This window comes from Aspergillus caelatus (assembly GCF_009193585.1).
Source record: "Aspergillus caelatus strain CBS 763.97 unplaced genomic scaffold BDV27scaffold_64, whole genome shotgun sequence".
Classification (NCBI taxonomy): Eukaryota; Fungi; Ascomycota; class Eurotiomycetes; order Eurotiales; family Aspergillaceae; genus Aspergillus; species Aspergillus caelatus.
Genome location: NW_022475327.1, coordinates 89,885 through 103,269, shown reverse-complemented (window position 1 = coordinate 103,269; position 13,385 = coordinate 89,885). Strand labels below are relative to the sequence as shown.

General features: G+C 43.6%; 6 protein-coding genes across 6 annotated transcripts; 4 read left to right on the top strand and 2 right to left on the bottom strand.

The window, feature by feature from the left end:
* Positions 1-88: 88 nt before the first annotated feature.
* BDV27DRAFT_126452 (uncharacterized protein) lies at positions 89-349 on the top strand (the record flags this gene model as incomplete). Its single annotated transcript, XM_032066546.1, has 1 exon — positions 89-349. Exon 1 carries the CDS (start codon positions 114-116, stop codon positions 345-347), a length of 234 nt encoding a protein of 77 aa, XP_031928767.1. The 5' UTR covers positions 89-113.
* Positions 350-650: 301 nt separating this feature from the next.
* BDV27DRAFT_171450 (uncharacterized protein) lies at positions 651-2,993 on the bottom strand (the record flags this gene model as incomplete). Its single annotated transcript, XM_032075599.1, has 7 exons — positions 651-783; positions 823-1,020; positions 1,073-1,167; positions 1,221-1,392; positions 1,513-1,737; positions 1,841-1,868; positions 2,978-2,993. The coding sequence occupies 7 exons, from the start codon at positions 2,991-2,993 to the stop codon at positions 651-653; spliced, it is 867 nt and encodes a 288-aa protein (XP_031928766.1).
* A 2,843-nt stretch (positions 2,994-5,836) lies between these two features.
* BDV27DRAFT_144252 (putative C4-dicarboxylate transporter/malic acid transport protein) lies at positions 5,837-7,413 on the top strand (the record flags this gene model as incomplete). The annotated part of the gene is made up of 4 exons (XM_032070234.1): positions 5,837-6,167; positions 6,222-6,537; positions 6,595-7,005; positions 7,065-7,413. The coding sequence occupies 4 exons, from the start codon at positions 5,837-5,839 to the stop codon at positions 7,411-7,413; spliced, it is 1,407 nt and encodes a 468-aa protein (XP_031928765.1).
* A 464-nt stretch (positions 7,414-7,877) lies between these two features.
* On the top strand, positions 7,878-9,356 carry BDV27DRAFT_101279 (xanthine phosphoribosyltransferase). The gene is made up of 5 exons (XM_032064279.1): positions 7,878-8,085; positions 8,305-8,411; positions 8,471-8,783; positions 8,854-8,966; positions 9,023-9,356. The coding sequence occupies exons 1-5, from the start codon at positions 8,053-8,055 to the stop codon at positions 9,069-9,071; spliced, it is 615 nt and encodes a 204-aa protein (XP_031928764.1). The 5' UTR covers positions 7,878-8,052; the 3' UTR covers positions 9,072-9,356.
* Positions 9,357-9,640: 284 nt separating this feature from the next.
* On the bottom strand, positions 9,641-10,065 carry BDV27DRAFT_156675 (dolichol-phosphate mannosyltransferase subunit 3; the record flags this gene model as incomplete). Its single annotated transcript, XM_032072377.1, has 3 exons — positions 9,641-9,802; positions 9,876-9,944; positions 10,018-10,065. The coding sequence occupies 3 exons, from the start codon at positions 10,063-10,065 to the stop codon at positions 9,641-9,643; spliced, it is 279 nt and encodes a 92-aa protein (XP_031928763.1).
* A 586-nt stretch (positions 10,066-10,651) lies between these two features.
* Positions 10,652-13,354, top strand: BDV27DRAFT_101268 (putative GTP binding protein). The gene is made up of 6 exons (XM_032064278.1): positions 10,652-11,383; positions 11,439-11,573; positions 11,638-11,757; positions 11,805-11,939; positions 11,991-13,165; positions 13,225-13,354. Exons 1-6 carry the CDS (start codon positions 10,972-10,974, stop codon positions 13,315-13,317), a joined length of 2,070 nt encoding a protein of 689 aa, XP_031928762.1. The 5' UTR covers positions 10,652-10,971; the 3' UTR covers positions 13,318-13,354.
* The last annotated feature ends 31 nt before the right edge of the window (positions 13,355-13,385 follow it).

Here is a 13,385-nt window from a genome sequence, read left to right as displayed (position 1 = left end):
AGGGTAAGAACGGGGGGGAATGACTAGTAGAGTCCTGAATAGCGGCGTTTTGCCAGGTGGTGTTAGAGGCTGATGGGGGAACAGCTTTCTTTTTTACGGCCGCACTCCTCGGGATGATACTGTCTTTTGCCTTGAGTACGGTAGGATCAGGGTCACCTGATAAGCCAACCAGCGTGCGTCTCGGGATGACTAATCGGTTCGGGACGCGAATATCACGGAACGATGCTTTGAACTCGGGTACTGTGGCATACAGAGTAGACAGGTGGCAGATGGGGAAGGTATTGTCAAATTTTATTAAAGGATGGGTAACACATACCAATCGCCTATGCGTATCCGTGCACAATTGACAAGCATGTTGTTCTTTTTCATTATTATAGTCATATCCTCTACAGCATATCAGTATTTTTATATTCACCGGCAAATAGTTTAAACGGCTGTAAGCAACAACTAAAAACAAAAGTACTACTTAGCCACGTTATTTGGCGACATGAAATTAATAAATGAGTACTATCAAAATGGGCACAGGGTATCTCCGCGTGATATTGCTGTGCACTACTATCTAATAAAATGTAGTCTATGATGTGGATATGCTATTAAATATCGTGAAAAGCAAGCCATTGTAGAAAGTAAGTGGAATATCTTCGGTCTCCTTATTTTTCACCAACCTTCCTCAGCTTATAAAGCTTAAACATTCTTGTCATGGTGTAGTGGAAAATGCCAGTCCATGCCCAGCCTCCAGAAAGTAACCAAATCAACCAGCTCTTGTTGCCTTCCCATATCCAGCTCTTACGGCCTTGAGCCCATGGCCACAACCAGCGTCACGGTGCTGTTCCATACAAGATCTGTGTGACAACACTCCTTGCATATACAGTGTGTGGCATTGCACCATCCTGGCTGTGCATCACGCGACGGTTATACTCATCTTCAATGGGAGCATAAAGTGAGTTCGGTGCTAGGGTACGTTTAACACGAGCAATACGAGATTGCACACCTCCAGTAACAATGGTTGTCACGTTTACACTACTTAGGTTATTGCCAGCTAAAATGTCTGGGAAATGAGCAGGTTACGCACCCGAAGGGAGCTAATTCCACTTTAAGAGTATCATTGAACGAATGCAGCGCGGCTTTTGAGGCATTGTACACTGATCCAAACACATAGGGGATGACCTAGACAGGTTTAGCTTCATTCTCTGCCGAACATATATGTTGCATAAGCTTACCCCTGCGACAGAGCCAATCTGTACGATAGTACCCTGGGCCTTCTTAAGTAGCGGGAGGAATGTTTGGCACATGTTGATGACCGCAAATAAATTCGTTTCGAAGGTTGCATGAGCCTCAGCAAGGTCTACTTTCATGGCAGGAACAGTATAATCTATGATATATGAGCCATTCCTTTCTTTTTAGACGGCGCGCAAGCAGTGTGCATCAGGGCAGTGATCTTAAAGAGACGTACTCCGGCCCCTAGAGACGCGGATCAGCCCTCTGTTCTAGCTATAGTTAATGTGAACTGACGCATTGTTGACTAGATAGTCCAGCCCTTTCTCTCCAAGCCTTGCTCGAACCTCTGCATAGCATGACTGGACACTCCTCTCGTCATCTACAACGAGACTCAGTGTTTCAATCCCGAGGTCTGTTAGACTCTGCAGTGCTCCCGTATCTCGCGCTGTCGCAAACACACGAAGGCCCTGTTGATGAAATTCACGCGCAAGCGCATTTCCTATCCCACCAGGGGAGCAACTGTATAATAAGCAACAAGAAGTTCAAGGGTAAGGGTACTGCCAATGCTATACGCGCTGTTTACACCACAGCATTTGGTGCAGGACCACTTGTTGTGACTTACGCTGTGATCAGTATGGAGCTCCTCTTGTCTCCCCTATTTGCAATAGTTCCAAAGCAGTCAATTGAGGTCTGTGGAGGCAGTATGGGCAAATAAAGATGGTTTACAGGATGAATATTTGGTCTTCCTAGCCTATTCCACGATGATCTATGGAGGCGAATGGCTTCTTCTCATTGGCTACACCGAGCCTCGGCAATCTAACCCGAGAGGCCGCCGCTTGTGAAATTGAACCTACGTAGTTCAGGTTATTGTCCACTTTCTGGCATAGGGTACTCCGTACTTTATGGCGATATATGGCGGAATCATTCTGTCGCCAAAGCAATTTCACTCAGCCTTGGCAGCGGGCTCTACTCCGTACGGAGTATGCAAATGCGCTCTATCGAATGGATCCTAAGGCCGTTGATTATACTAATTTTGAACAAGAAATACTAGCCGTAAATGTGGCCGAGTGGTTAAGGCGATAGACTAGTACTCTATAACTAGGTCAGAGAGACGGAACCCAGCAAGCAGTTGATGTGGTGATGGTAAAAGATTTTATAAAGACGACACAACCGTAATACGAAGCAGCAAGCAGCATCAAGAATCCACCTGAATAGTTACGGCGGACTAAATCGAGCTTCCGGACAAACCATCGATTTTTGATCAATTTTACCGAAAACTCGCTGTTTTACATCCGGCCACACATTTGCCTTTTAATTCCACCCTAATAATACTTACTATTGATTTTTTACATCCTATATACTAAGTATCTGCCGCAGTACCGCGATGCCTGATTGATATCTTATTTAGTTGGTAACTTAGACATCTGTAGTTACTGCCTATAACTATTAATAGGCCTATCGACTAATAATTATTATACAAGGTAGTATTATTCTATAATTAGTTATTGCTAAATAGAATGTACATAGCTCAATCAATATAATAGACTATAGGTATAGGCCGCAGAGAGCAGAGATATACTGAATTCTTATAACTACAGATTTTTTAATTAATTTAAATATAATAATTCTATTAGCTGGTTACCCTGTTGGAGAGTATATAATATATTACTAAGCAATTATTACTAATAAAGACTATAATATCATTGGCCGGCGTGTCACAGATCCGATAATGACTCTGCATAATAACTATATTATATACCCTGCCCGTTGTGCATATACAGCTCGGAGGCTGAACAGCAACAACAGATTACATATCCGTTGACTTTTCAATAGTATATAGTAGCTCCTTGTCAGTCTTAGCCTGTTAGGAGAATAAGGGGGCTTCTTCTAGATATAAAGTTAGTCTAGTATTAATAGAAGAAGAAGGCAAGAATCAGTCTTCTATCTGCCTGATATCTACTGCTTAGCTTTCGGCCTACGTACCCTTACCTAGTTGACAGGTCTTCTACCCTGAATAGTAGATATTTCTCTGACACGGCAAGTCTATTTGAAGCTGTAGAAACAACTACTAATATCTAAAATTATTAGTATAATTAAGAAATACTTGGACTACTTAATAGAGTCTTCCAGTAAGTCCTAAGCCCCCCTTTACTACTACTAACTTGACTTTTAGATCCGAAGATACTCTGTATTTCAGTTGTAATCGTGGCTACGATATACTGCTACGTAGAAGAGCTACCGGGTGTAGGAGAACCCTGCAGATCCACTAAAAGGGGCTGCCTGACCCAACATATATATAAAGACCGTAGCTACCCCCCAGACCTACAGAAGGTCGGCAACTCTCTACCTCTCATAGCATACCGCTACTTGCAATCTCACAGTATTGTTTTATTTTACTTTTTACTATCGGTTTCTAAATAAGTAATTACTCTGGCTTATACATATACTACACAAAACTAACTTTTACTCAGGAGACAATAGTTAGAGAGTGTAATTGAGGTATTTTATCAGAATATTTCTTTATAGTTAATAAAATTGTTTCCCTATACCATATAACAATATAAATCTCTAGGCTCTGATTGGTCGGCTAGTCTGTAGGATCGTGTAGGATAGTGTAGTATATTATGTAAGCTGTCGGAGGGCCTGGTGCGTTGGTGTTTGTAAACTTGGTAATATTTTACATTGTCCGGAAGCTCGATTTAGTCCGCCGTAATAGTAGCGCTAAACCCTTTCCAGTACAATTAACACTCCTCATGACTATGGAGCAAGGAGTAGTATCCTACTTATACTCCGCATAGGCAAAATGAATATGAGAAAGAGTCCCTTATTGCAGAACACTAAATCATTCTAAAATTACCAAGGCACCGAGAAAGAGATTATTGTACCATATTAGTCGAGTATGACATTCTCTTCAAAGTATACCCAAGAAAACTCAACTGTCACCATTCAACCTGGTCCCTTTGTGGTCTTTGGCCGAAAGCGCTTGGCTTTTGAAAGAAAATCTTGCATAAACAAAGCAATGAAAGAATGAAAGTCGCTCTGAGCTGTATTGCTGCTAAACGAATGGAAGTCTCTACAACGAGTTTAATCTAGTGTAGAGATACAGAGATACCATGACGTACTACTCTGGCTATTCAAACGCTCCCCCTCCCCACCGGGCTTCCTCCGTAGCACATTGTATGTATCCGGTGCAATACAATACTATGATACTAGTGACCAGTACAGAATACAAGATGGATCTAACCTTTAAAGTTGATTTTTCTTTTGCCTTTCCGCGTCCCCTTTCACTTGTCAGACTCTCATGTCGACATCATATTTACTCTAGATGGGAACTGTTTAAGAAGAGAACAATAAGAGATAAAGATATAAATAATATGATAATGAGAAGAATGGTGATAGCATTACATTTATAATTCCTCGATAAATATGTGAGGAGTCGAATAGTCGTAGATTGCAACTACTCCGAGAAATATACTTTATGGTCGTTTTGAAAGATACCTAAACATGAAAGTCAAGGAATTTTCGGAGCAAGCTAGATTATCTCCCGCATAGCTTCCTGTAAAACTCCGTACACTTATAGGCCTACTTTACACGTCCCGTTCATCTCCTGTTTAGCTTTTCTATGTACAAAGTAGTATGTGTACATTTGGCCATCCAGCATTTCTGACGATTTTAGACAAACATCTATTGAAATTAAAAATTGAAATTATGTACTCCGTATTTTCAAGCTAGAAGGGAGCACACCAGTACGGAGTAGTAGTGTATGGTCTATGGAGTACCCAGATGTATTTTCCAAGTGCCAGGCTGCACTGTAACTCCATCTTGAAGCTGCATTATGATTGGCCATAAACAATTCCCCATCAAGGAATTGGTGCCGATACCCGGGAAAGCCAAACAGATCTGCAATTCTCAAACCCCAGCGGAGCGGACACAGAAGTGTTTCTCTCTTTGGATTAGGGGAGGCAACATTTCAATCCATCTGTGCTTTCCTTTTTCATTTACGGAGTAGAGCCGCTGAGCCCAACGATCAGCATGCCTATATGGCTAGAATCCCAGTATGCTCACCCCATGCTCTTGACGCGGGCTGCAGGTATACTCGCTATTACCCGATGTCAGCTAACCTATATCTACCGTTAGATGCTCCTAACTACGAAGTATGTTCAATTTCTTGTTATACTTAATGTGAGACTACATAAAGCCAAAGTCATCAGAGTCTCACTCACTATACTATCAATTTTTCTTTCCTACAACACGAAAGGCATGAACAAGCAGTTATTGTCGTCCAACTAACCATACAAAGCTCGCAGTTGAACTGGATTGTTTATTCTTTATTTATTCATTTCGTATGATTTATCATACCTGCACGAGATTCCCCGTCTCTTCGCTTGAGATCTCTTATTCTGTGCCCCCAAGTGCTTTCTTCCCCCTCGTCTCACGGCAGAGGTCCACTGCGGCAGCCTCACCTTAGTAGGAGGTGTGAAGAGGCTACTTAAGTTGAGTATAGGTAATGTGGAGGGAAAGGGGGAAAAAGCGCCGGACCTCCTTGCTACAAATAGTCGCTTCGACATAGTGGGGCTAGGGGATGAATATGAATATCGAACTTCTACATCCTCGACACATGCCGAAGCCCGGCGACGATGGCTATCGTACCCCCACAATTGAGGATGCCGAGAATTTTATTGCAGTGCAAAGGAATGATAACTCACTAATTCCGTCCGCTGGGGCCTGGGCACGTCAGGCTCATTCCTCGGCGCTGGAAGCATTGCATAGCAACTCGTGCCGCAAGCCTGAAGGAGATGCTGTCGCGGATGTAAATGGCGTCCATCCTCACAACGAGCCCGACTATTCGACCGTAAGTCTCAGTTGGAAACAACGGATACGTCACTTTACCTGGGCATTTTTCACATTGACAATGGCAACTGGCGGGATTGCCAATGTTCTGCATGCAAGTAAGTTCGGCCATGCCTTTGGTTTGGGGCTGTAGTCTTGCTTACCAAAACCAGTACCCTATAGATTCCGAGGTCTGCAGATAATCGGTGTCATTTTCTTCCTATCCAATATCATATTATATGTCATCATATGGAGCTTGTTGGTTATGCGGTTTTATCGTTATCCCTATACGTTCAAAGCATCATTTTTGCATCCAACAGAGTCCCTTTTTGTCCCAGCCTCGGTAGTTTCGTTCGGAACAATTCTGATAAATATTTCACAATACGGGCCAGACAATACAGGGCCTTGGCTTGCACATGTTGTCGGGATATTATTCTGGATTGATGCCTGCCTGGCCATCATATTCTCGGCCGGCATATACCTCCTGCTGTAGGTCCAATTATTTTGACCAAAGGTGTTATGCCCTAAATTCTGATGACAAGCTAGGTGGTCAACGCAGACTTTCACCATCGCCCAAATGACTCCGATCTGGATTTTTCCGGCATACCCTTTGCTGATAATCGGTCCCCATGCTGGTATCTTAAGCTCAAAGCTAGAGCCTTCCCGCTCATTGCCGATTATAATTGGTGGCATAACTATTCAGGGGGTTGGTTTTCTAGTGTCCCTGATGGTGTATTCTGCCTTCATATATAGACTGATGTCGCAAAAGCTCCCAAGGGAGAACGTCCGACCCGGCATGTTTGTTTCTATCGGCCCTAGCGCTTTCACAGTTGCTGGGATCGTGAATATGGCTGCCAATGCTAAAAGGTGTTTTCCTGATGATTTCATGGGCAATGGGCCATTGGCCGCAGAGGTCATAAGAGTAGTTGTCAACTTTGCTGCCTTGTGGCTATGGGGGTAAGACTTTGTCACCAACCTGGTTGTTGTCATGTAACTGTTGACTGATTCATACATAGCTTGGCTATATTTTTCTTCTTCATAGCGAGTTTTGCTCATTGGTCAGCTATAGGGCCTGGTCGGATGATCTTTAGTATGGGATGGTTCTCATTTGTTTTTCCCAACACGGCGCTGATCACAGCGACATTCGCCATCGGCCACGCATTTTCCTGCAAGCCAATTCTGATTATTGGATGTGTTATGGTCGTTCCCCTCATACTAATGTACATATTCGTTTGCTATATGATGATCCGTGCTATCGCGTTACGCCAAATTCTCTGGCCACAGAAAGGCGAGGATAAAGATGAGGGTGGATTTGAGATCAACGAAATCAAGCCGGAATCTCCAGGTGATCATAGTCCTGCTTGAGATTACATATTTTTTCCCACGAAGATAAGTATGGCATATAGGTTTATGGCTTAGCTACAATATCACCTAAGGGCAAATCGTTTCTTCTTCACGAAATACAAGCTTGTCATACTTTGAGGTTCAGCTTCAAACATAGCTAAACTCCTACATGTGATATATTAAGGTACACGCCGCACAATGTACATTGGGCGTACCTGTACTCCCAATTGTTACTAGTGGCTGAATCAATTGACGTTGGGGATAACCATACTTAGGAAGGTAGGTATTAAAATTTAGTGCGCTAGTCCGGAAGAGGAATAGACCAACCGAGATGGTCATATTCTAATAGGCTATCATTGATTATCACTAGCCTCATATAGTAAGGCTGATACGTACCCGTCGTGCCGATAGACCCTTTCCAATGTCTCCTATCGCTGGGTGTGGATGCGGGAACGTTAAACTTGTGACGCAGATTTAGTTTTTTTTTTTTTTTTCCTTTCTCCCTTTACCCCTCGTGTGCTAGGAATCTTACCTTTGCAAGCACTAAATTTTTTAAACATCCACGATCAATTTTCGGTCTGTTCGATTGTTTACCAGATTTTTCCTCTGGCTGATATACTGCACTTGCCTGTACACTTGGTACAAGCCATCTCTGCCAAAATGTCGCAAAAAGTTTATGTCACCTATAACCAGGTATGGTCTTTTGCTTCCAGGTTGTCTAGTCGTTTTGTGTCTGCATCGATGTTCTAAAATAGCTACGCCGTGGTGCTATACCTGCATATGATACAGCTTATGAGTGTGTTGAATATGTTTCTGGTGTCGACGGCTCTTAGAAGGCGAGCGGCCATATTCGCTACGTCGATACCCCGTCGATCATTCATAGACTGACCCGCTAATACGTTGTTCTACCAGGTGCACAAGCTGTGCCAGTCCTCAGCTGATAAAATCCTAACCACCTTTCACCCTAATCTTATGATTGCTATTGGCGGTGGCGGATATGTCCCTGCTCGTATTCTCCGGTATGTCACTTGAATTCACTGCCTGTTAAGAGGCGTCTATCTGACCTGGCATTCATCAGGTCCTTCCTCAAGCGCGCTGGTGAGCCCAATATTCCCATTCAAGCCATCGGCCTGTCGCTCTACGAGGATCTGGGTCGTGGTGATGCCGAGGAGGTGCCGGGGACCAAGGTGACTCGGACACAATGGTTGGATCTTAGTTCTTTGGAGATGGCAAACCTTATCGGCAAGAACATACTTATTGTGGATGAGGTTGACGACACTCGGACCACTTTGGAATATGCAGTTCGCGAGCTTCAGAAGGATGTTGAGCAGGCACAAAAGCAGCTTGGACGGGAAGGCGAAAAGACGAATTTCTTTGTCTTCGTGCTTCATGTACGTCACCCTTGGTTTTTTTACAGTCAATTCACTTCTTTTGTTGGCCTCGATACTAATCCTGCAATAGAACAAGAACAAGACCAAGAAGGGAGTACTTCCCGCTGATATGATGGATTCCGGTCGCTATCATGCTGCCGTCACAACTGACGATGTTTGGATCTGCTATCCATGGGAAGCCAAGTATGTGATCTGTTATACTAGCACTGGGCTTGCGGTAACTAACAGATCTCTAACAGGGATATTGATGAACATGATGCGTTGGCCAAGGAGAACCCTCTCTTTTAAAGCCTTCGTTTAATTCCTTATAAACATTTCCTCCATGCCTACGCATTTTGGCTTTCATTTGCTGGCGTATATTTTTATTATCATGACCAAAACATGATTGGGCATGTCACGATATAAACGGTGCCTTGACGACAATTGATAGACATAAAAAAGCAAGAAAATTCAAAATAACACGATACACTTAAAGGTGCAACGTCCTCAAAAAGCAAAAAAGGGGAGGCTGTCTCTGATGCTCGATGCAGTTTGAAAAGGCTATTTTTCCCAACTCGTTGCTGGTCTGTCCTCTAGTATTTCCCTATACTTGCTTATAGATCTAGTAGCCAGACCGCCACCCTTCTTGGTATTTCTGTATACAGTAGCGTAACAATACTGGCATGTATAGCGTCAGATTTGGCCCGCTCTGAAATCCGTGCTAAAGCCGCAGAATAATATCTCACCCATATTTGTATTAAACCCTCCGACCGCTGCACAAGCCAAAGGCATCGAAGTCCCGAATAAAAGCCGCCCTAATGGTACATGGAATAGGAGGAAGCTAGTATCGCACAACCGAACCGATCAATCAAGGTGTTTTAGTCGACATCAACGTTCTGCCTGCGCAACTCCGCCTTGGCCTGCCCGATCTCCTTTTGCAGCTCCTCGTGCGCCTCTGGTACATCATTGAACGTTAAGATTGCTACACCTAGGCGGCCAAGTAGGTAACATCCGAACGATATTAAGGCATAGAATGGAAGCTGGTGGGATTGCGCTGGTGTTAGTGGCATGAAGAAAGATTAACCAGTGAGATTTTGAAGAGAACAGACGTACGACAGGAACGATCTCTTTTTGAATGGTTTCATTGAGGGGGACAAGATCCAAGTAAAGGACAAGATATAGCTGTATAGGGAAGGAGAAGAAAGTTACTAGAGTTAGTAACAGCACCAGCAGAAGGGTGTGGTCCCTGGCATACCGAAGAAACAAGGAGGAGAACGGAGAGGGTCTGTTGAGCGCGTGTCATGGCGAACAAGGGCTGTAGCTGAATTTCTTGGGGGGAAGAGTCGCAGATACAGCGATACTGATGTAGTGAAAATAGACAAAGCTATCTAATATATCAGGGTGCGCCAAAGAGGGAGGTATGGGACTTGGGGAAGAAAGAATGACAGGTATGTTGCTGGGTAGTATTGCGTTTACGATAGATACTCGTCGGTGGTTCCCGATGCGTCCTTGGCAGTCGAGTTCACCGTACTAGTAGCATGTACTAGTAATTATTGATCGGGAGTTGATCCCCTGTTTCTGATACCAACATCCAATGTCGGCATATTAAATGCCTGAGAGACTTGAGCATAGATCGCGTAACAAAGTTCGGATATGTAAAACGGTAAAATGGAAAGAAGACATAAACTGCAACTATATCACTGCGGACATAATGTGTCAATTAAGGACATTACTCAATACAGCCTTGACAGTACAATAAATTTATTACGGTACAGTGTATGGGTTGTGTAAATTTCACAGCTTTTAGTGCACCCGTCTGTCTGTCCTTCAAATCCGCCTTTAGTTTAGGCCAACTGATGCTAAACTCGAGTTATTGGGTTCTTTAAGACTTTAAGAGTACATTATTTTATTTATTTGGCTTTTTCTGAACCGCACGCCCTGTTTACTCTGGAACCCAAAAAAATCTCACAAATACGATATTTCCCATTCCCAGCTCAAGGAAACGAACCTAATAAACCAGTTGCTGCTCCTCATTATTTATCCGATAGACCGTATCCTGCCTATATATTCTTTCCCTCTCCCCTTCCTGGGTTTATTCTGGAAGCATACACATGTACTCCCACCGGACTACTCATTAAAATCGAGTTGGGGCGACTACCATACATCACTTGGCCTTTTATTTGCTTCCTGACCCAAAAGGTGAAGTGCCATGGACGAAGAAATGACCCCAAGGAACGAATTGAACACCATGCGGAATTCCATGGAGCAAAGTAGCCTACCTATCACACAGATACAAGGAACCGAACGCATGGAATGTCCATCTCTGAGCCAGATCATATCTAGTTTGGCCCCCATGCCCCCGGCATTAGCCCCTGGTATATCTAAGCCTTTGTCTCTTGAAGAACAACGAACTCTGTTTGACACCTTTCAAGAGGCTCTCAATATGGCGGAGACTAGATACCAAACCAGTCCAACAGCTGAAGCTGAAGAAGATAATCCTTCTTTCGAGCAAGTCAATGCTCTTTTCGAGGGCCTCCAAGATATTTTGTATAGGCTCTGGACATGCAGATCAAGCTTCATAGTGCAAGCTGCAGAGGCTTTGGCAAACGGAAGTAGGAACCGTAAGTGCGACTACAATATAAATGCTGACTAGCCTCATTGCTGATATATTCATAGCATTGTGGCGACTTCCGTACGGACAGAGTGGTGTTCTATCTTTTTTCCTCCAACTTATTGCTTCAAAGGAGGATGTTGGTACTAATCTGCTCCTTCATGCTTTGCGATTGATTGGGAACTCCTGTGCCGACACTGGTAAGTCCAATTCGTTCAGTGTTATAGATATAGGCTCTATCACAGTGCTCACTATATTTCTTAGACGAAAACAGAACAATCGTTGTGAAAGGAAACTTCACTTCTGCTATCATCCAACATCTTCTGAATCCCGAACTTATAAAGATAGTAATACCTGTTATCTACAATATTTGCATTGATTTTGGTGAGGTATATTGAGTCTTGCTGTACTTGGTTGCTAACCATTCATAGAGCCTGCCCAGTCTCAACTGGCTGCAAGTAAAATAGTATACATACTCCTGAAATTAATAAGGGAGGACTCGTTCAAGGGCAACGAAAATTTACTTGATTTTGTCTATGAGCTAATAGAACTAACTGCGGAGCAAGGTATGATATACCCCTTCCCCTCCTTTGCTTGGTTCTAACAGGTCCATGCAGAACAAGGGATAGAGTTATCACCTGATGAAACCATCTCGCTCCTTATTGATCTTGTAGTTGATAAGGACATTGTCCATACCCCTTCTCGATTTTCTTGCATTGCGACTTGCTCGATGGCGTATCTCGATAATAAACGGTTTCAGAATGTCTGCATAACAAGATACATGGTAGCTGACATTCTATCGATGCTCAGCAAATCCTTGGATTTCGACTCGGGGTGGCCCTCTAATGATGATATTCAAGTACTGGCACAAGTTCAGTTAAGAATCAACCAAACGCTAGCAGAGATATCTGGAGCACCATTATTCGCTGAATACTATCCCCTTGGCTCTGATCTTTCACGGATGCTGAGAAGCTGGTTACAGAGAACGGAGGATCAACTACAGATCTGTTCCTGTGTCATGTTAGGTAACTTGGCGCGTTCGGATGAAGTATGCCAAGTGATGGTCCGAGACCTGAGTATCCACCGGGATCTGATATCAATCGTTAAGAGTGACGCTAAAGGAGCCGTCCTTCATGCTGCACTAGGATTCTTAAAGAATTTGGCAATTGCTGGAGATAATAGATTGCATCTGGGACAAGCTGGTATCATTCCTGCGGTTTCTCGTCTCTGGGAATACGAGACGGTGCCACAAGTTCAGTTCGCAGCCACCAGCATCGTACGGCAGGTGATCATTGCTTCAGTTGAAAATGTATCCCATTTGCTAGAGACCTTCCCTGGGGATGACGATAGCAGGACTTATCTCTCACAGTTGCTTTCGCTGTTCGAGAAAACGGACTCCACCCCTATTAGAACTGAAATTGGACGCATCATAGCATCCATATGCCGTACTCTCATCCCAAAATCCCGTGAACAAGACGAACAAGCAGATGTTATCCTCAGGCGTCTCTTTAGCATTCACGAGGGCATTGCCTTTCCAATAGGTGCAATGATTTCTCAATCACAGTGGCCCGTTGTTCGGAGTGAAGGCTGGTTTGCCTTCGCGTTGATGGCATCAAGTCAGCCGGGTTCTGCGACAGCTGTGGACTGCATAGAGAGGATGGGTCTGTTCCCAACTCTTGAGCAAAGCTTGAGTGCGGAGTCCCTTGGCTCAACGGACGAAGTGGACAAGTTGCAGTTGATCAAAGATCGTGACAACATAATAGTCCTCATCCAGGAAATATTGAAACAAAATGTAAGTAATGCGATTCTCTCAGAATGACGCTTTGAGATAATACTAATTACACTTTGCAGCCTATTCAACTTTCAGATTCGGCCAAAAATACGCTACAAGGCTTAATGAATAGCCAGGTCTTGCAATACTTGGAAAGCACTAGAGAACGTTGATTCTACACTTCAACATTGCCCCACTATTCTGTCATCGAGGATTATACAGAACGAATTATAGTTAGATT